Here is a 22,614-nt window from a genome sequence, read left to right as displayed (position 1 = left end):
TGAGCTGTGAGAGAAAAGGCTGTATGGTATCATCTCCCAAGCATAAATACAGGGATTTGTGACAAACTGAAAGAGACGGTTCGAAGGGGTGAGCTGCCTGTCCTCAGTGGTGATGTGACTCTTAAAGGGATGTTCTTCTCAGACTGTCTAGACTCTCTGAGTGTTTGGGTTGAGGAGTTTAATGCAATCACATCACAGGGTTCACACATATGGCATACAGACTGCGACAATCTATAGATGTCAAACATTGTGCGGTCCCTGAGAACGATGAGGTGTGAATTATGTCTCCATAAGAATATACTGTTATATTAAGTTGTTGTTATTATATCATACTTAAAATCATGAGAATATAAAAGTGTGTATTTTTTGCCTTGCAGAATAATGCACCTGTAACAACAATGGCCATTTCATCTAAAAAGGTATATAAAAAAGAATAATACTTAATTTACAAGTGAAGGGCCACAAGGAACTTTTGGAAACAGCCATCCCATTCCCCCATGTTTGCTTAATCCCATCTCCCACCAGCCCTTCTCTGTATTTCTTTCTCCCTCTCCCCACAGTTCTTGTCACTTTTTCTCTCTCTCATTGTCTCTCTCTTTCCCTGTCCCTGATCCATCAACCTACCTACCTACCTTCCTTCCTTCCTTCCTTCATTCATTCCCTCCCTCCCTCCCCACCCACCCCCAATGACTCTCACTTTCTTCTTGTCCTTTCCCCCGTCAGTTATTTGGCTCATGCCTGCTGCTGGCTTGTGAGGACTGTTTTCAGTTGCTGTGGGTGGGGGAGGGGAATGCAACAGCCTGTTGTGACTTTTGAAATACACACGGGAAGCCGCTTGATGGCAACTGTACTGCAGTGAATCCTGCAGGACCCACTGGAGTGAGCAAGGATGGGGTGGGGAGACTTTGCCCTGGACAACCCTGTCACTGCCTGCTCTCTTTCTGGGGCCCAGAGCATCGTCTGTCTGGCATTGACAATCTCTTAAAACTCTTTGGTGAAGCCAAAAAAATAATCATCTACCTGTGACAATGTGTGTGTTGGCAAAGAGTGCGGGAAATAATGTGGGTTGTACATGGTTAGATACTCTTGAAGCAAGGGAAGTCTCAGAGACTTACTGTTGGGGTCAGGAGGCAGTGAAAGATATGTCATGACCCTTGCCTCCTTCCACGCTACTCAGCCCAGCAGTTTTGCCAGGAACTAGAATAGCCCTGCATGCCAAGCAAAATGGTTTACTGTGCTGCTATTCATCTCATACATTAGAGGTTGCTTACCCTGATATTTATACTTAAATGTGAAGCTGCATGTTACAACATTAAAATTGTTAAAATAGTGCCATAGACATAGCAAAATTGTTCTCCGTCTTCTTAGGAGGAAATTAAAATGCTCAAAAAAGTAAGATATCAGATCACTAAGCTCTCCTTATGCTAGAATGAAACAATGAACTCCAATGTCTAAAAAGCATTAATAGCTTCCCTAAGTATTTCCTCACAGGAAGGTATAATATTATCCCCATATTAACCTGTGAAATCCTTCTGTTTGTTTTGGACTTTGACCCATTAGTAGCTCACTTTATTTTATTTTTTTCATTAATTCCATAAGTATGGGAGAGCTTAGGCATTTTTTAGCAGCATTCTGGCTGCATTTTCCTTCTCATCTCATCTCTTAAAGTAAATCTCTTTATTTCCTGTTGAACAGCAACAGTTGTATGTGAGCTCGGATGAAGGGGTGGCTCAAGTTTCTTTGCACCGCTGCCATATCTATGGAACAGCCTGTGCTGATTGTTGCCTTGCCAGAGACCCCTACTGTGCTTGGGATGGCAATTCCTGCTCCAGGTTCTACCCAACAGGGAAAAGGTGAGTAAGTGCGAGTTAGTGGGATGAGGCTTGTAAGCCTCAAATGCATTTATTGGGTGTGAAATATATTATTGGAAGGGGATTTCCATTGTTATCTTTTCTGTTGGCAAATACCAAGCGTATTTGCTTGCTATTTAGCATTTATATAACATTTCCAGGGATCAAACTGCTTCACTCACATTATCTCAGTAAAGCAGCCCTGAGTTCTTCTTCAGCTTAGATTGCCAGACAGAAGCCCTCTTCTTTCCTTCCACCTTGACTACCCTGGACAATGTAGTCCTCAGGGGCCTTAGACTTGAAATTAGGGTTGCAAAAAGCAAACTGCCATTTGTTTGGCAAAAAGGTTTGTTTAAAAGGCCCAATTCCAACTGAGTGCTGGTGTTTGGCAGGAGGATCGTGAACAGCTAGCCCCAAGCAGGAACTAGAATAGATGGCTGATGGGGGCATCCTAAGAGCTTGCACCCTTCTAAATCAATTCAAGTCAATGGATTTTGAAGGAGTAACTCGGCCTCTGATGTGCCATTGTATGTGGCTCATGAGCTGTGTTTGGTATGTCAAAATGTGTGTATCTGCCCCTTCTCCACACCACTTCAAGACACTGGGAAATATCCAAGCTAATCTCAAATGTACAATAATAGAAGTTGTGCCATATATCCCTTAATTTTGAAAAATGGTAGATCAGTAGCTATTTATCAACACAAAATTCAGTTTTAGGCAAATACATGTTTAGAACCTGTTAAAAGACCAGCCAAAATTCAGGCTCGTTGTCTACTCTTTAGCAGTTTTACAAAGCATAGTTCAGAGCTAGATTCCAGTTCAGAAACATCTTAGAGACCAACAGGATTTTCATGGTTCGAAGGGCTGCTGAATTCAAAACTAGATGTTCTACTGCAATATTACATGGCTGCCTTCTGGAAGAAAACCAGTTATTAGAATCCCTGATGGTTTAATGTTGTAATGGAGTGGGATGATACCTTCAGACTGCAAGGGATGTCTGGCAATCACAACTGCCAAGTGTAACACAGGTGTGTGAATTTAGCCTGGTTGAAAGTTTACAAACTTCTGGGATTCGTTAATATTTCCATCATGTTGGCAGACAAACATATCTCCATGGGATAATAATCTGTTTATCCTTTGCTTTTTAGTAGGAAAAAATAATACATACAGAATGATGTCTGGTTTTCATGTGTTTAGAAAATAACTTATTCTTTTATCATTAAAAAAACCAGATTATAATTGAGAAAAACTTTGACAACAGGAGCCAAGTCAAGCCCCCAAGTCTAGACAGCAGTAACTCTTTCTACACTCTGCATTTGCTCAGCCTTGTTATTTCCCTTCCTTTTGAATTCCATCTAAATTTCATTTCCCAAACAAGACTTCAAAGTATCTGATAATGTCCTGTAATCAAAATACGCCCACAGTAAATTCTCAGCTAAATATTTCTGCTTTTTAATATAGGTTATATTCATTATTAAACTGCCCTCTTTCAGTTTGCAACTGAACTTTAAAAGTGCAAAGAAGCAATTTATAAGTATCTGAATTTCACAGAAATATCTTTGTTTGCCTATGTTGTATCTTGAGAAGGATAAAGCAAATTCAAGTGTTGGCATCAACAACAAAAGCTGAGAGGTCGCAAAGTAAATGTGCTCTTTCTGAACTGCTCAATTTGCTCCACTTAACAAAGAGCGGAGTAATCCTTGCCTTTGTTTGGAACCATGTTTTATAAACTGAGATGTCTGACTTTCTGGTGAAGTAGTCTTATGGGATGCCCACCTTGGAGGGAAAAAAGTATATTTTGTCCAAATATTTTCAGTCCCCCATTCCAGCAACACTGTATTGGAGTTCTGTTGTGGTGCTGAGAAATCTGTCAGGGATCCTTCAGAGACTTTCCATCACACCAGTTTTGAACATTTTCTGAGGGAGATGAAAGAGAAGCAGTTACACTTATGCCTGTGTGAGGCTGCGGACAATGCAGACCAATTGCAACTAGAATCTAAGCAGTTACTTGCAGTGCTGATCTTTCTAAGAACATTGATGGAACAGTATTCAATCTGAAAATTGCCCAAGGACCATCTGCACCATTACTGTGCACCTACCTAAGATTGTATAGTGCAGCCACTTGGAGTAGCAAATATCTAGTTCCAGAAAAATTTAGTGCATCTGGTTTCTGATCCTATTACAGTATCCTAAGCTGTGCAAAAGGGGCCTTAGAGGTGAGTTGTGAGGCAACCTAGTTTGTGGTGACACTGAGGCCATTTCCGCACAGCTGAAAAACAGCTCCCTGGGGACAGTAAAAACACCGTCCTTGGGGTGCTGTTCACACAGCTGGCTCACCCCTCCAACTGGTACGAAAATGCTGCTTTTGAAACTTGCTCCCTTAGCAAGTTTTTTCAAAAGCAGAGTCTTCCCGCCAGCATAGTGCAAAGCGCACCGGTGTGAGGATGTCGCTTTTGGCCCATCCAGTGTTCCCGTTCACCTACCTCTCCTCCCTGCGCCGCTCTGGATGGCTGGAGAGACACGCCCACGCTGCCCTCTGACCCCCGGAAGTCGGAGGGCAGCATGGCCGTGTCCCTCCAGCCATCCAGAGCAGTGCAGCGAGGAGAGGTAGGTGAACGGGATGACCCACAGAGCTGCCTCTGCGGGTCACAGCAGCCTCAGCGTTGGCTGCACGAGATCGTGTGAATGCCAGTGGACAGACGTTTCTGCCACCATGCAGAAACAGCCTGAGTTTTTTAGGGTGCTTAAAACAAAAACATATTGTAAAGAACTCTAAAGGGGTCTCTCCAAACTGGGGAATGGCCATCAAAGACGGAGGTCCTTTGGCTGGGCTGCGGTGGGGGACACGGGGATTTTCAGCCGCCGGTATTGGAAGGGGTGTCCCTAACCCCTACTTCCCTGGCATGCAGCCTGGGGGTCCGCCTGGACTCTTTCCTTTCCATGGAGAGCCAGGTGGCCCATGTTACCCAGGTTGCTTTTTACCATCTTCGCCAGGCCTGATGGCTGGCCCCCTATTTCTCCCAGGCCGACCTGGCCACTGTGATCCATGCAACGGTCACCTCCAGGCTGGATTATTGTAACTCGCTCTACGTGGGCCTCCGCTTGCGGCTGATCCGGAAATTGAAACTTGTCCAGAATGCGGCGGCACAGCTCTTGGTGGGTGGTTCGTTCAGAGAGCATATCACCCCCATGTTGCGCTGCCTACACTGGCTTCCAGTGGAATTCCAGGTCACCTCCAAGGTATTGGTGTTAACCTTTAAGACCCTTCGCGTCTTGGGACCCTCATATCTTCATGACCGTCTCACTCCATATGTCCCGGGTAGGCCTCTGCGATCGGCAGAGGCCAATTTACTGGTGGTCCCTGGCCCCTCCATGATGCGGCTGGCCTCTACTCGGGCCAGGGTGTTGCCAGCCCTGGCCCCTGCCTGGTGGAACACTCTTCCATCAGATGTGTGGGCCCTGCGGGATCTTGGTGATTTCCCCTCCAGGATACCCTTGTGTTGCATGCCATTCCATCACTGGCATGCCCAATATAGCATCTATTTAATACTGCTGCCCCCTCCTGGCCTTGGGATCGTGCGTTGGACTCTTCGGAATGTTGTTGTACTTTATTGTACTGTTTTAATGCTGCTATGTTTTATAGAATTTGTACATTGTTTTAACTTAACTTAATTTTATTGTGTGAAATGTTGTTTGGCCTGTGTGCGTAATGATGTTCTTGGCATGTTGAACACCGCCCAGAGCCCTTCAGGGGTGGACAGTTTAAAATCTAACGTATAAATAAAATAAATAAATAAAATGGCAAAATGAGGTTCAGTGTTAGCAAGTGTAAAATGATGCATATTGGAGCAAAAAATTCTGATTGCAACATACACTGATGGGATCTGAGGTAGCAGTAGTAGGTCAAGAAAGGGAAAATGAATAAGGAATAAGAATAAAACTGCTGCTATCATATTACTGTTATAAAAATCTATGGTGACACCACACTTGCAGTACTAAGTGCAATTCTGGTCACCTCACCTCAAAAAAGGATATTTTAGTAGAAAAAAATAAGTAGAAAAGAACAACCAAAATGATTGGAGGCTAGATCTGCTGCCCTATGAGGAATGGTTAACACTCTTAGGGCTGTTTAGCTTGAAAAAAGTGAGAGAGGGAAATACGGTAGAGATTTACAAGATACGCATGGTGTGCAGAAGGTGGTCAAGGCTAAGCCTTTCTTTCTCATAATAATAGAATTTGGCATCATCCATTGAAGCCAACGGGTGGGAGATAAAGAATAAACAAAATCAATCACTTCTTCACGCAACACATAGTTAAACTTTGACACTGACTGCAACATGATGTGGTGATGTCTAGCAATATGGAAGGCTTTAACGAGCAGTGTGACCCCAATTTTGGTTAAATTGTTCACTTACATTGACCAATACGGTTCAATTCCGGAGACGTGGTTATCATCAATAATAATACCAATCCACAAAAAAGGACCTACCAACGATCCTGGAAACTTTCGACCAATTAGCCTCCTGTCCATTATTGGGAAGGTTTATACTAAATACCTCGAAAGTAAGTTAAAAACATGGATGACTGAAAACAACATCACAGGCCCTGAACAAGCTGGGTTTAAATCTGGAAAATCTACCATGGATCATTGCCTAACCCTCTACACTCTGGCAAACAAATATCAATCCAAGGGTCAAGGGAAATTATATGCAGCCTTTTTAGATCTGAGTAGTGCATTTGATACAATTTCCAGAAGTATCCTATGGTCAAAATTAACTTATCTCCAAATGGAGCCACGATTACTTATGCTTATTCGTAAATTATATAGCAACACCACTTGTCAGGTCAAATTAGATCAAACTGGTATATTATCTGAAAAAATTCCAATCAGCAGAGGGGTCAGACAGGGATGCGTATTGGCACCTCATCTCTTTAACATCTACCTAAACGATCTTCAAAACCACCTTAGCAAAGTTAATGGCCATCCTCCTAAAATTGGATAATGTCCTTTTCCACTTCTTCTCTATGCTGACGATGCTGTTATTTTATCTCAAACATCCATTGGACTCAAAAGATATCTAAGAGTTTTTTTTTTTACTACTGTGATCTCAACAAACTAAAACTAAACAGTGAGAAGTCAAAAATAATCGTATTTTCCAAAAACTGGCGTCCTCTTTCCTGGAAAATCAACAATATTGAGATCAAGCAGGTACAATCCTTTAAATATTTAGGGATCACTTTTCAATACAATCTAAAATGGCCCCTTCATAGATCCTGCTTGATCTCATCAACCAGACGTACCATGTCTGGCATAATCCAATTTTACTACGGAAAAGGAAACCAATCAGTAAAAGCCGTATTAAAAATTTTCCAAGCAAAGTTGTTGCCTAAAATCCTCTACGGCATCCCAATTTGGATAAGTGATTTCCAACATGATGTTGAACAAATCCAAGCATATTTTCTGAGAAGGATTTTGGGAGTCCCGAATAGTGTCACCTATCCAACTTTATGTCTCGAAGTTGGCCTCTCATATGTGGAAACAGAAGCTTGGATTGCCACCATAAAGTATTGGCTCAAAATACATTTTAGATCACTTGCAGGTGATATAAACTCAAACCTTTTTAAAGACAATTTTCAATTCTACTGGTTCAAAGTCATTGAGAACAAAATCAGAACCATAGGATTTGATTTGGACAATGTTGGGACTGATAGTGAACTGCATATTTTCAATCAGATCCGCGAAAGACTGAGGGATCTGGAACATCATTGTTTCTATCCAACAAAGGGGGCTGTATGCTCTCCCCGCTCCCTCGGAATACAACCAAGTTACAGAGCAAGAGCTAAATATCTCTCATCTCTGTTATCCATCAACCAACGTCGTGCATTCATGCTAGCACGCCTCAATATTTTCCCATCAGCGGAAACCTCAGGGAGATACCTCCAGATCCCTAAACATCAGAGACTATGCCATTGCGGATGTGGATCTATAGAAACCATAACCCATATTCTTCTGGAATGCTGTCTTCACAGTAACCTGCGCATGATTTTAATTCACCCTCTGCTGCTTCCAAGACTTGAGCACTCCAAGTTCCAGGCCACTCGCTTTCTGCTAAGTGACTGTAATCCATCGATCACCTTGGCAGTGGCTAAATTCTTGGAAAGCATTTTAAATACCCATATTTAAATGTTTTAAAAGTTTTCTCTTTTAAATGTTTTAAAAGTTTTCTCTTTTCTCTTTTAAATGGAAATAATTTGTATGCCATTAAAGGTTAAAATGAAATGAAATGAAAACGAGCAGTGGAAAAATTCATGGAGGAGAGTGCTATCAATGGCTACAGGCTATGATGGATACTAGCATTGCCTCTTTATACAGTTCAAGGGGAATATTGGTAGGAAGATGGTATTGCCATCATCCTGTTCATGGGCTTCCTGGATACAGCTGGTTGGACATTGTGTGAACAGAATACTGCTCTGGATGAGCCCTTGGTCCAATCCAGTATGGCTGTTCAGATGTTCTTACATACACTATGGTGCTATCACAGCATGGGATGTGTTCTTCAGTATTTTGGCGAAGTGAGAACAAATTGGACATGGGAAGCTGTTTGGGAGGCTGTGTCTCCAGTACCTATGAATCAGCAAAGCACCATTTAAAGAAACAATGGAGATATTTTCAGTTCTCACGTGCAGTCTAAATCATGATGGTTGCCTTCATTGTTTGACATCAGTGAGTTAAAACGTAAGTACTGTTCCCAATCAGAATAGAAGAGGTTGTCCAATGCTAAAGGAAATATTTTTTCTCAGAATTTCAGTGTTACATGAAAAGCCTAAATAAACAGCTACAGCTCCAAGGATGAAATTGGAAGAGCAGCAATGTTTATGTATATATTAAGGGTAAAGAATACAGTTGTGTAGGTTCCATCACCATTCCCCTTCTCCAAACACAAAGCTTTGTAGTAATCTCTGAAACCTGAGAGCAGTGGAATTATCTAGTGCCAGATGTTTGGATGAAATACGAATCGCTTTCACCTTTTCTGGTACAGGGTCATGTGGACTGAGTCTCTTGGAAGGTTCAACCCTGATCCATTTGAAGTCAGGGTGACTTTAACGAGATGTGGGTTTCTTCCATAGAGCTCATTGTTTATAATAAGTTGATTAACCTTATTGTTTCTACTGGTGTGTATTGTTTATATACATGCATTCGCTATTTTGAAGTATTTTTTTTCCCTATTATATCTCTTCCCCCTCTTCTCAATGTTTTAGGAGGAGCCGTAGACAAGATGTGAGGCATGGAAACCCTATGACTCAATGCCGAGGATTTAATCTAAAAGGTACAGCGAGTTTTAAAAGGTTCAGCTATAAAAACACGTTGTTGTCCTTCAAGGGAACCATACTATCCATGTGTGGTTGACTGGTTAAGGAGCTTCCATGTATTGTAACATCCATCCTTCCTTCTGGTGTGCTGTGTTTATTTGTGGAATTTAGTCTAGGTTTCTTTTTTAAATTAATTTAAAAGTTAATATCATCATTTTAAGATTAGCTGTGCCTACAATAACAGCTTGAGGTAACATCACAGTATGGCACACCAAGAGACATAAATTGCCAGTGTATAGGAACTTAGAGATTGCTGCTATTGTTCTTCAGCCCAGAGTGCTCCAAGTCCCAGAAAAATGGTTCATCTGAATAATTGTTCATGCAACCTCAAAGTAAGGCCTCTCCAGCAATAGCAACCTGTACAGAAAATTATCTGTGACTTAAAATATGTGAAATCTGACTTCATTTACCCATGGTTCATAAATCAGAGCTGGCTTCAAACAATGGGTAAAAAAAGCATTACCAAGGTTTCAGGTCAGTGCCAATTTAAGGTATTCTATTGTCCCAAGAATAGTGCCAGCCCAAAAAGTTTTGGCACCCTGGGCAAATTTCAGTGCCCTCCAGCCCACCCAATGACCTTGGCTTCCCAATGGAAGAGGATTGGAAATAGGGCCTATCTCCCTCATGGAGGGAGATAAGAAGCAGTCATAGGTCACCCACTGGATCTGGGATGCTACCTGGGGCTGCCACTTGCTGTGGCAGACCCCAACACTGTGGGTGACTGCAGTTGGCTTTGGCACCTCTCTACCTCTGGTACCCTAGGTGATTGTCTAAGTGTGCTTAATGGGTGGGCCAGCCCTGGCCAGGAAAGATACATTCATCACCTCCTTGACTTCCCCTGCTGCTGACTAAATTGCGAGACTAGTAAGGAGCATTTGCTTTTTATTGTTGTCTTCTCCTTTACATTCTTTGAAACACTGCTGAAGATCATTAGAGCAAATCACAGATTAAAGACAGATCGAATCAAGATAGAGCTGGAAGCCTCAGTTCATCCCTAACTTTTTACTATGTATGTTGGAACAATTACCTCATCAAGCATACTATTAAAAATAAATACCATATATTTCACTTTCACGATTCTCAGTAAGAAATACATTCTGAGTAATTGTGGGTGAGAGAAAGGAAACATCCCTCATATTAGGACTTCATACCAAAATGTTATTATTATCAATCAAAGATTCCCTTTGTATGTGGTTTGGACCCATTTAGAAGCAATGCAGGCCAGGTCATGATGCCAGTTTCCTTTCTTGCCACTGATGGCATGGAGCCTGCCAAGCTCCCGAGTACATTGGTGCTCTCATGAGAGGTTGGGAAAATGTTCCTGGGAAAAGTAACCACTAGAGATGGCGGTTCTGGAGCTCCGACCCAGCGGTTCGGGCCGAGCTGGATGTGGCTCGGGCAAGCTCAGGTGCCGCTGGGCCGAGCCAAGGCCCTCCGAACATCAGCTGCTCCAATCCATGAGGTTCGGAGCGGCGGAGCCCCCGAACTGCAGTTCACCGAGAGTCTGGAGAAAAAAATCCTCCTGCACGCACGAGGAGCCCTCCAAGGGCAGCGTGGGATCCCTGCCCCGGCAAAAGAAAAAACCCTTCCGGGCGCACACAGCTGAGCCCTGCAAAAAAGAAAAAAACCCTCCCAGCCGGCAGTTTAAAAATGAAAACAAACACTCCCAGCTGACAAGGTTTGGCTGGGAACACACACACACACAGACACACACACAAACACACACCTGTGGCACAAAACTTTAGCACCCCAACACAAAATAATCCCCCGCAACCCCCAAAATTCTCCCAGCAAACTCCATTCATTCAGAAAAAAAACAAGCCGCGAAAAAGTGAGACGCCAGCTGATTGCACTAGCCGGCAGGGATCCCGCGTGGGGGAACACACACACACTCCTGCAGCAACACAACTCAAACACCCCAACCCAAAATACCCCCCTGCAACCCCCCCAAAATGACCCCACTCACACACTCGTTGCTGCTGCTGCTTCCCAGTCCGATGACTGAATTATGAATGGATGAAACAGGCTAGGCTGGGCTGCCATATTTGCTGCAAAACTGGGGATATGGGCACCCACTTTGAGGGTCCATAACTTTGCCCCCCCTAAACCAAACCGCACCAAAATGGGGGGTATCATCAGGACAGTCTCCTGATGATACCCTGCAATTTTGGTGTTGATACACCCAAACATGCGCCCCCTGCAGGACAAAATGTGAAAACAAAACAAAAAATAAAACCACATCCGAATTTTTCGGATGTTCCTGCAGGATCGGATGGATCCGAGCCTGGTAGGCTCGGAGCTCGGCCAATCCGAGCTCCTCTATCCAAGGCTTGCCCAAATCCGAACTGGGGCCGAATTTCTTGCCCATCTACCAACCTTAGTAACCACCATCCCATCTCAACAGTTATATTATAGGACGAGAAAAGGGCCAGGAAAGGAGAGCCGCCTCTTTCCTGCAAGGATAGGCTAAGAATTTTGAGGGTTTTTTAGTTCAGAAAAAAAAAAGATTATGGAGGGTGAGAGGAGGCATGACAGAGATCTGTAAGAGTATGCATATAAAAGAAAAAGTAATGTCATTCCATTTTCTCAGGTACTTTTCTTCCATTCTATACATCCTGAATTCTAGCTTTATCTAAAATTAATTGGAGGATTGGAGCGGTATGAAATATTTTCTCAGCTCGATTCTGTGGTTTAAAGTTGCTTTACTCCAAACCACTCTTTCTTGCCTATAAAATTAGTTCCTCAATGAAATTAATTGGCAGTAGATTTGAGACCAACAAAAACAGTACTTCTTGGTGGAATCTCCAAGTTGGAAGGAATCTTTATAAGCTATCTGGTCCAATAACCTGTTCAATGCAAAAATACAAAGCTCAGCCTTTACTGATGGCATTGCAAGACTTTCGGTGAAGGAAAGCCCACCCACCCCTTCTTAGGTAGTTGGTTTCATTATCAGTTGTTTTTACCATTAAGAAGTTTCTCCTAATGTTCAAATGAAATCCTTCAGTAACTTAAACCCCATTAAGTACAGTCTTGTTTTCTAGAACAGCAAAGACAGTCTTACCCCAGTTGTCTTCAGGCTGAATATACCAAGTTCCCTCAGCCTTCTCTCATAGGGTTCGGTTTCCAGACCTGCAGGCATTTTTGTTACCTACTCCCAGCCCTTTAATTGATCTATATGGGCTTTCAGGGCAAGAGACAATCAGAAGTGGTTTGCTATTCCCTGCATCTACACAGCAACTCTGGAATCCTGTCAGTCTCCTATCCAAGTACCAACCAGGGCCAACCCTGCTTAACTTCTGATATCTGAAGAGATTGGTTAACCTGGGCCATCCAGATCTGGCAGGATGTACCTACCTTTTATTCATTTGTCTAAATGCCATTAAATGCAGAAGGAGTGGGCTAGTTGCCTTCGCACCCTGCTTGAGGCCTACTTATTGACTCCTGTAGGAAACAAGATGTTGAATTAGATAAATATTTGATCTGATCTAGCAGGACAATTCCTTTGTTTTTATAATGTGACATCTGTGCATGCAAAAGGTACTTGGTATTTCAGCCGTCAAAATTGTGGAGCTAGCACTTCTCAGAAACGAAGGGATATTTTAACATATTTCTTAGCAAGTTAAATGATCTCAAAAGTAAGTGAGCAAATACATAATTAGAAAAAGTCATTACATTTTATTTTATTAAAAGCCTGGGGCTTTTTATTTTTGATTCAAATATAAAGAACTCTTTATATTTGATCCCACTATTTAAGATTATGCAAGGGTATGGAACTTTGACTATAATGAATATGATTTCTAAAAATAGAATGCCAGTCACTACTATGTTGCCACAAGCATTGTATTCATTAATATTGCTAAATTCCTTCTGCATTCCAGTATATTTAATCATGGAAAATCTCATTTATTGTCTAGGGCTGTGCCAAACATTTGCACATGAACATGTTTAGCATAGTGTTCCACCGAATCTTTCATTACATCTACTTTTACTACTGCTTGTAGCCATTGTTTCCCTTTGTGAATGCTACTTCAGTGCCATTTGGTTTAGAGATTTTTTTGCCCCTTTAAATGTTCACAGTTGGAGATTGTGTAGCTTATGATGTCATAATGCCACATATCCAGTCAGATTTGACTTTGTGAGACATCCCTGAAAGTTCGCCGGCTTTCTCTTTCCTCCATTTCATTGTTTAAGCATGGTGTAGAACAAGTTCCTAAGTTGTGGTAACCATGTTAAAACAAAGCAAGATATCCTGAGAACCGAACTCTGAAACCTAGCTTTGAAGTGGGTTGGCAAAATATGGGTATGGTTTGCTTTAGACCCTTCATGGATGTCACACTGTATCATGGTTAAGCTGAACTTTTGACATGAGGACCAATTCATGTACAAGAGAGGGTGGAACAGTGTATAAACCTACATCATATTCTCAGTCTCCTAACTAAGCCATTCTAATTATAGAACCACATTTCCATTTAAATAGGATGTTTTGCCTGCATATAAGTTTCTTATGAATGCTATTGGCCTGGAAACAAACTGATCGTGTACACTTGCCAGGTTTAAGAACCCTATAATGCCTTTCAATCTGATGCTATCTGACTTCTTTCTCATTTTAGCTTATCGTAACGCTGCAGAGGTCATTCAGTATGGAGTGAAGAACAACACCACTTTCCTGGAATGCACACCTAAATCACCACAGGCCTCTGTTAAATGGCTATTCCAAAAAGACAATGACAGAAGGAAAGAGGTAAATCATCTTGATCACAAGTTCTGAAGGAACAAAAAGGTGAAGATGGCCTTGTATTGGGAGGGGGGGCAACTTTTTCAGTCTCAAAGCCTCTCCCAGTAAAAGCACAACATTTACCTGTGAAGGTGTTATGAAGGCAAACAAAGGAGGAAGGCAAAGACAAAGATGAGGGCCATAGGGGGGATTTGTGATTAGCATTGCTGCTTAGATTAGAGACAAGAAGATGCTCTTGAGAGTATCCAAGCCTTCATGACAATGTAAGGTAGAACTCCCAGCAAAAATTAAAAGGTAGCAAGACTCTAGGTATTTACTGTTCAGTAACCAGGATGTATTTACAATGAGGATGGTAATTTTTTCATACCGGTAAAACAGAAGCATATGAATGGAAGGGGGATTCTCATCTGCTTTAATTATTTAACCATGGAACCGGAAGTGGCAGTTCTTCTACATTAGGCCAATTCACACATGAGAACAAACCACACCACAGGTAATAGGAAATGTTCACAAACCTCCTTCACACAAAATATTGTAATGTATTATGCGTTGTTAGAAGAAGAAGAAGAAGAAGAAGAAGAAGAAGAAGAAGAAGAAGAAGAAGAAGAAGAAGAAGAAGAAGAAGAAGAAGAAGAAGAAGTAGTAGTAGTAGTAGTAGTAGTAGTAGTGGTAGTGGTAGTAGTAGTAGTAGTAGTAGTAGTATTTATTCTCCCCTTCTCTCCTGTAAAAGGACTCAAAGGGGTTTACAAACTCCTTTCCTCTCCCCACAACAAACACCTTGTGAAGTAGGTAGGGCTGAAAGAGTTCTGAATGAACTGTGATTAGCCTAAGATTACCCAGTCGGAATGTGGGAGTGGGGAAACAAATCTGGTTCACCAGTTAGGAGTCCACTGCTAATTTGGTGGAGTGGGGGTATGGAATTAAACCCCATTGTCTAGATTAGAGTTCACCTGCTCTTAACCACTACACCTACTTTGCATATCTGATGTGTGTAATCCTTCTTTGGAAAAGGGAAGAAAGATGATATGAACGTGCTTGTACACAGTTTATGTCACACATTATATTTGTGTGAGAAACTGTGAGCACTCATGCCTCACAGTCATATATACCAACAATCTGTTCTCTGAAGTGTTTGAACCACTCTTCATGTAAAAGATTGTGATCTTGGCAAGGTGGTTGCTCTGGATTTTACAAATCATCTTCTAAACATCAAAGACTTTCATCATTACCTCATACATCACTTCTGATGCCCCATCCGCACATGCAGTATAATGCACTTTCAGTGCACTTTGCAGCTGGGTTTTACTATGTGAAATAGCAAAATCCACTTGCAAACAATTGTGAAAGTAGAGTGAAAGTGCATTATTCTGCATGTGCGGAAGGGGCCTGAGTCTTTTGAATGATATTTTGATCATAAATTTTGGTTACTTCAAAGTCCCAGCTCACAGATGAGGTGCTTTCTTAATCTTGTTCAAATTGCTGGAACTTAAATGTGTTTATACTCAAATACCACATTCTGAGCACTAAAGGTATTCTCCTTAAAAAGTCTTGGCTAGATTCAGTAAATTTTATGACTGATTTAAATGGGAGGGCTAATCTGTCACTCAGCTCTCTTCCACCCAAAACAGCGAAGACTTAAAGTGGTGAACTTTGCCTGGATTATACCCATGGTATACAGCATGAAGATTGCTATGAGGGGAATGTCTCCTATGTTTTAAATGTGCTTTCCATCTGAGAGAGGAACAAGAGTCATAACATTCAGGAGGGCCACAGAGGAGCAGGATGAGAAGATGATATGGAAAGCTTTTGCAGCAAGGAATTAGTCTGAACTAAAAATACTCATGGCTACAAGAATTTTCCTTACTGTGGTGTAATCACATTTTCCATTACTGGTTTCTCCAAAGTTCTCAAGTTGCGACACTCTAATAACTAGGATGCCAGTTTCATTAAATTTATGAAAATATTGTATTTGAAAATGTAAGGCCTTTTCTCTACTGGCAAGTAATTTTTTTGTTGAAGGTAAGAGTTGGAGACCTCATGAATAATGAAAAGCAGTAAGTTTGCCAGGTACTTTCCCCTGCACTGTCATCCTTTAGAATGAGGAAGAGGATTGATTAAGAGGATTGGTTAAAATAACCCTCAAATTAGATAAATCTTTTCAAAATTAGCCGTTTATATGCCAAAAATGAACACAAAAATTAAAAAGCACAATAAGGACTAACTTTGAATGGGTTTTGTTTTTTGTTTGCATACTGGAGGACTGCATAATTGTACTCTTTTGTATCACAGAAACAAAACCAATGAATAAATAAAATTAGTCTTTTGTATACTGAAATTTTTAAAAGCTGTTCAGAACACATAAGGATAATTTTCAGTAGGTTTGTTTCTGGTGCCATTTGGGGTTTGCTGGGGAGTTTCTTTTCCTGGGCTACCTGGATCTAAAAACTTCTGCAGCATGTATGTATGTGCTGGGTTGTAGAACAATTCCCCAATGTTTGCAGAAAAAAGGGAAAACCCCAGAAGATTATTCCCTTTTGGTCTTCTCATCAGACCTCCCATAGAACAGGCTGCTACCAGACCCAACAAGCAGTCCAGAAGGGAATAACCAAGATTCAGCTGCATGTCTCAGCCTAATAAAATGTCACAATAAACTCGAAAAGAACTTTCATTTTGTTTTGTATCACTTCTAGGTCAAACTTAATGAAAGGATCATAGCAACTGAACAAGGGCTGTTGATCCGCTCAGTCCAGGAGGCTGACAGAGGACTTTACCACTGCATTGCAACAGAGAATGGCTTCAAGCAGACAATAGCAAAGATCAACTTCAAGGTGTTAGATTCAGATATGGTGGCCTTCATGACTGACAAGTGGTCCCCATGGACCTGGGCCAGCTCTCTTCAAGCTTTACAGTTTCATCCAAAGGATTTGGTTGGCACTTTCAGCCACTCGGAGCTGCAGATGATTAATCAATACTGCAAAGACACAAGACAGCTTGGGCAGCAGGCAGAAGATTCTCAGAAGATGAGAGGGGATTATGGGAAGTTGAAGGCCCTCATCAACAGCAGGAAAAGTAGGAACCGAAGGAATCAATTACCGGGATCATAAAGTTTTTTGTCTTGGAACATCAAACTTTTTTTCTTATCCTCCCTTGAGGAGTTTTTATTTGATTGTTTTCCTGCTGAAAAAACATAGCAAAGCAAGTCTGGTAGCAGCTTGTTCCAATGAAATGAAACCTATCTAAGCTAAAGTGGAAAACCAAATCAGACCCAAAGAGATGTTGCTTGTGAAGTGCCCACTAGTACTAGATCCATCATTAGTTTACCTATAAGCCTGATAATTTGCCTTAACTCAGATTTTCACTAGGATGTTGTTGTCATCAGTTGCCTTTTCCAAAGGAGTAAAGAGACAAAAGAGGCACAGATTGCCTGGCTTGGAGTTATGCAAAGTGGGAAGAAGAGTTTGGGTTAAGATGGTTATATGTGTTTTTTAGGGATATCTTCAGCAGGGATGAAGGTAACTAATTTCTTAGTGGTACCATCTCTCTTGGGAGACCTCCAAGCAGAAAAAAGGGGAGCAGTAACACTTCAGCCAAATTCTTACCAATGCCTGCCCATATTAGCATATGTTCTCCCCTGATCTACAGCATTTAGCCCACAGACTTGGGTATGTATCATGGTCTCTAATTATGGTCCCCTAGCTTGAAAAAACAGCAGCCAAAGCAAGGAACTCAACCCATGTCATTTTCCAGCTTTGTATTAAAGATACAGGATATATATATATAATTCCGAATCATTTTTTACATGGCAAGTCACAATACTGTGTTTCTATTATTGGCATACTTGTACTGCACCCTTCTTTCAAACATTGTCCGTCTGATTTCAAGGTGGTCTCCCAATGAGGCAGTTTACAGAGCTTGATCTAATCATCAGACCAGGTTAGGTGCCTTCAGGTGCCATTGTCTGGGCCATTTAAGTTGGTGTATAATCTGGATAGTGAATATATAATCATTTTATGAATACATGCCATAAGAACTGGTATTTGCCCTCCACAGCAACCCATGGAAACCCAGAATAATATTTGCCGGGGCAGAGATACATTAAGCTTCAGCTTAGCAGGGGCAAGTCTCTTTGTTTCATTTAGTATAACCATTTTTGCATCACAAACACACACAAAAAACCTGATGAAAGAGTATATGGGAAGAAAATATTACATAACCCAATCAAAGATTTCATAGGGAAAGACTTATATCAATGCCAGACGCTCCCCTCTTTTGAAATCTCCAATCAGGGGCTCAAGTGTGGCATGGAAGTAATGACGGCAATTGGTGTGAATTGTCAGATAGGCAATGGAAGCAGATACCTCAAAGTTAATCCTGTGTCACTACTGTATTGTGTGAATAATTGCAAAACTGTGTGTCTTCCCAAGTGCATTTCATCCAGCACTCCCATAAGCTTCCATGATTGGCAGCCTGACCACTTAGATTTTTTTAGGTGCACTCCAAACAGTAGAGCTGTGGGTGGTGCCTTTTCACTGATTCTACCCCACCCAACATAAAGGCTTATGCAGCTGCTCCAACATCATTCAGAATACCTCAGAAATGTCCCCTGCCCTCTTGTGGGGTCTCTTAACATAGACCTTTGTTGAATTGATTCTCAGGCTTCAATTGAAGTTTTGAGAGTAAACATTAAAACATATACACATCCCCCTTTTTTCTTCATTTGTACAGGAAAGATACATTTTTGACAGTGGAAGTTTCTATAACAAACAATTAAGTCTTACAAGATTTCCCTTTACCTTATAGCAGAGGGATCCTCAGCGTGGTAACTGTGGTTACCATTGTGCCATCTGGTATTTTTAGAAAGTGGTGGGGCAATATGGGACTCTTCCCCAGCTGGACTTTAGATTGGTCACTGGAGTTCTCATTAGCTAAACAGAAGTAATGTTGTTTCAGTGGTGGTCACCACTATTGTGTTGATTTTATTCTCTCTCACACCTTTACACCTTTTCTTTTTAAAAATTACCAGCACTTGAACTTCCTCTGTATGCCTCCTGTGGTCGCACCCACTAATCTGAATAAGAATCCCAAAGGTGTCCACTGGTTCAAAAACACTGAGTCCTCCTTGAGTTTGAAGTCTCTATGAAGTAAACCTGTTTATACCAAAATGCCATCATATTTAAGTCTCACTGTGTTTCCTTCAATCATTTGCTTATTCATTTCTAATATCTGCCTTGATTATGAAGGAACACAAACTTATCAAAGTATGTAGCTAGACTTTGTCCATCAGAAGGCTCTTAGACCAGGAGTTCTTGATCTTTTTGTGCCTGCACACACTTTTTGGAAAATTGAGAATAGGGAGTGCCCACCACTACACAATGGGGAACACATTAGGCATTACCCACATACATTCTCAATAATTAAATTTGACCAAGTTATGCATGGCAGATGCCACTGTGAGGCTATTGAAAATTGTGTTGCCTTGGTGAGTTCTGTCTCCCTTGTAACATCTGCAACCAGACAGCCCACATTATGATTGGGAAACTTACACCTGTAGACAATGTTGCTGGACAGGGGAAGTGTTGCTGTATGTTGCAAGGGAAATATGCTTGGGATGGCATTTCCAGGGTACATATAATTTGTAGCTAAGCCTGACGCAAGGGTTGCTTCAAATGTCATCTTTTTTAAATCCAGAAATAGTCTGGATGTCAGAAACAATCCATGTTTCATATAATTTCCCATTAGGTATACATATTGTTGAGCCAATGAGTTGTGTATCAGGAAGCTGGATTTGAAGTTGCTCTGGGATAGCCTGCTAGATGTTGCCAGTAGAATGATAGAGTACTGCCCAGTTCCTTCTCAAGTGGTATATATGATATCCTGAAGCTAGCCAATTTAGAAAACCCAAATATTATATTGACCTTCACAAAATAAAACTACCTCTTGTAGTCTGAATGTTGATTCTGTGTAGGTATTATCGTCTGAATCCTGCCATCCTGTTTCAACATTGATGGGTCTGTGGATGTAACTTTTATATCATCCTGTAAAAGGCAGTAATTGCTTCCAGATGACGTACAATAATACATAAGCATTTGCGGGCACAATTCTTTTAACCACCAAGTGTGGTTATATTTGAATAGTTAACAATGTTTATTAAAAACAAAATAATGGCACTATATGTGGTTCATTTAACGAAATCAGTAGAACCTCCAGTTCCGAAACAATATTTGTAAAGCTGCTTTAGATATAGCTATGATGGTATGACCATTTAAAGGATTACACTAACATTTTCCCCCTTGCTACATGAAAAATGTATATATTGGCAAGTCTTGTTTGCAAGTTTGTAGCCACTCCAGCTCTCCATACTCCAAGATCATATAACATATTTGAGATTCAGCTGGTATAATTATTGAACATTAATGTGAAACAGTTTACTCCAGATGAGGATAGTGTTTCTAAAGCTTTGTTCACATGTTATGCTTACAGCAACCTGTGGAACAGCAGCAACCTCAGGGTCGTAGTATTTAAACAGATATCTGGTTCACAGTCAGCCCCTAGTTTGTACGTATTGAAGAATGGTAGCAGCTCCATAGTTGATTTTTGCTACATACAAAACATGATGTGCAATTAAAGGCCATGCATTTATTTCCAGTAAACAATATGTATGTCCCTTTTGGATATATGTGTGGGATCATGGGTGAGACCTTCACTCATATAAGCATTTGTTCATGGACCTGTATGTCACAAATTATGCTTTGTCTGTGTCAGAGAATCTAGAACAAATCAGAGGTCCTCTCATGCACTCTGTTCTTAGATAATGTTATGAGTGAACAACCCCAAAAATTCCTGCAATGTAGGTCCCTTGAGTAAACAAAAAAAAGTCTATTGATTGTCAGTGCTGATTTAAGAACAGAGATATAGGGAAAACAAGCTACTAAGCGAGACAATAGGATCATTCATCTTACACAACCCTCCATCCCAAAAATGCTGCAACCATCTCCATGAGATGAAGAGACTTGTGGGTAGAGAAATTACATGGGCACAATACTGCTTCTACACCATCACTTGCAAAAGAATTCCATGATCCCATTTAGTAGATGAGTGTCTCCCATAGTACCATGATAGCAACTTCAAAATCATCTCTGAAAAATCTGTCGCTTCTTTTGCTTAGAAGTAGTGTTGTTAGGGGGTATGGAATGGTGTGGTGTATAGCCCTATCTGCAGTGGTGGGATTCAGCAGGTTTGCACCACTTCGGCAGAACTGGTTGTTAAAATGGTGCTTGTAACAACCCGTTGTTAAATTATTTGAATTCCACCACTGGAACCGGTTGTTAAATTATTTGAATCCCACCACTGCCTATCTGGTCAGATTTTGGAAGATAAGCAGGGTCAGTGCTTGGCTGGGAGATCACCAAGAAAGACTTCGCAGAGGAAGGCAATGGCAAACCACCTCTACTTTGCCAATACACCTCTGCTTAATCATCTGCCTTGAAAAACCTGTGGAGTCACCGTAAGTCTGCTGTGACTTGACAATACTTTATGCACAGACAGTGTTGTTATGCAGTGAGGAATGTCTTTTTCTGAAATTCACTTTTTAAAGATGTCAATTGATCCTTCTTATTCTCTTTTTTTCCTCTTTCAAAAGAAGCATTCTCTTTTGTTCCTCTTCCTTGCTTTCTATTACACCTCTATGCACCCTTTTGTATTTTCAGCCTTTGAAGGGTAGGGTTTTTTTTAATTACACACTACAGGGTACTCCAACAGGAAGATAGGAAGGTTTGGGTTTTCACTAGCTGCCTCTGAGTATTTGCAGAATAAAATTCTGAAATTTTGTAGAACTTCCTTTCTGCCCCTCCTCTCTTCAAATCTCTCTTTTGTTCATAGCAGAATTGACTAAAAAGAGGAATAGAAGAAAAATGGATTGCTGGATTTTGAGGAGAAAATAAGTAAAGAGAAATTAAGAGAAATCTTCTTAACAATGCTTTTCAGCAGTCATGGATTACCTGTTAGCTTTTCTACTTTTCTCAAAGTTCTGGGAAACAGAGGCCGTTTCTGCACGGCCATTTAATGGCGGCCTGGAGACGGCAAAAACGCCGTCTCCAGGCCACCATTCGCACAGGGGGTGCAGCTGCATCGCAGCCGCGCCGCCCTCGCGCCGCCCTCACGCCGCGAAGCCGGCGTTTCCCCAGAGCGCTCGGAAGCGCTCTTGTTGGGGAAACGCTGCCTCAAAGCCGCTGCCGAGCGAACGGCAGCAGCTTCGAGATGCCTCCCCCACCCTCCTCGCACCCGGCACTTACCTTGTCCCCTGGCCTCCAGCGCGTCGCCGAGGCCTGGGGACACACCCCCCTGCCCTGTGCCGCTGGAGCAGGCGCGCAGGGCCAGGGGGCATGTTCCCAGGCCTCGGCGACGCGCCGGAGGCCCGGGGATATGCCGGGTCGGCCAGGCGCCGGCGCTCCGCGGCACCGCCTGCCTGGCTCTTTCCAGGACCGTCCGTGCGGACGGTCCTAGCGTCGTCGGGTCGGCATCGGAAATGCCGACCCGGCCGCTTCCGCATTCGTGCAGAAACGGCCAGAGTTTATGTGATTTTTAGAAGCCAACAGTTTTATCACCTTGTTGCACCATGGTCCAATTGGAAAGGACTGGAAACTTTTTATCTCATTATTG

General features: G+C 41.8%; 1 protein-coding gene across 1 annotated transcript in view; it reads left to right on the top strand.

Annotated features, from left to right (window-relative positions):
• SEMA3C (semaphorin 3C) overlaps positions 1-19,905 on the top strand; it is a 151,061-nt gene extending 131,156 nt beyond the window's left edge. Inside the window, exons 14-18 of the mRNA XM_048500305.1 lie at positions 378-419; positions 1,696-1,853; positions 9,111-9,178; positions 13,832-13,962; positions 16,647-19,905. Coding sequence (XP_048356262.1) covers positions 378-419; positions 1,696-1,853; positions 9,111-9,178; positions 13,832-13,962; positions 16,647-17,060 — 813 coding nt within the window. The 3' untranslated portion in view covers positions 17,061-19,905. The remainder of the gene's footprint in view (positions 1-377; positions 420-1,695; positions 1,854-9,110; positions 9,179-13,831; positions 13,963-16,646) is intronic.
• The last annotated feature ends 2,709 nt before the right edge of the window (positions 19,906-22,614 follow it).

The sequence above is a fragment of the Sphaerodactylus townsendi genome, linkage group LG06 (genome assembly GCF_021028975.2).
Source record: "Sphaerodactylus townsendi isolate TG3544 linkage group LG06, MPM_Stown_v2.3, whole genome shotgun sequence".
Lineage (NCBI taxonomy): Eukaryota > Metazoa > Chordata > Lepidosauria > Squamata > Sphaerodactylidae > Sphaerodactylus > Sphaerodactylus townsendi.
The sequence above is the reverse complement of the archived record's forward strand: the minus strand, read 5'-3'. Positions and strand labels throughout refer to the sequence as shown.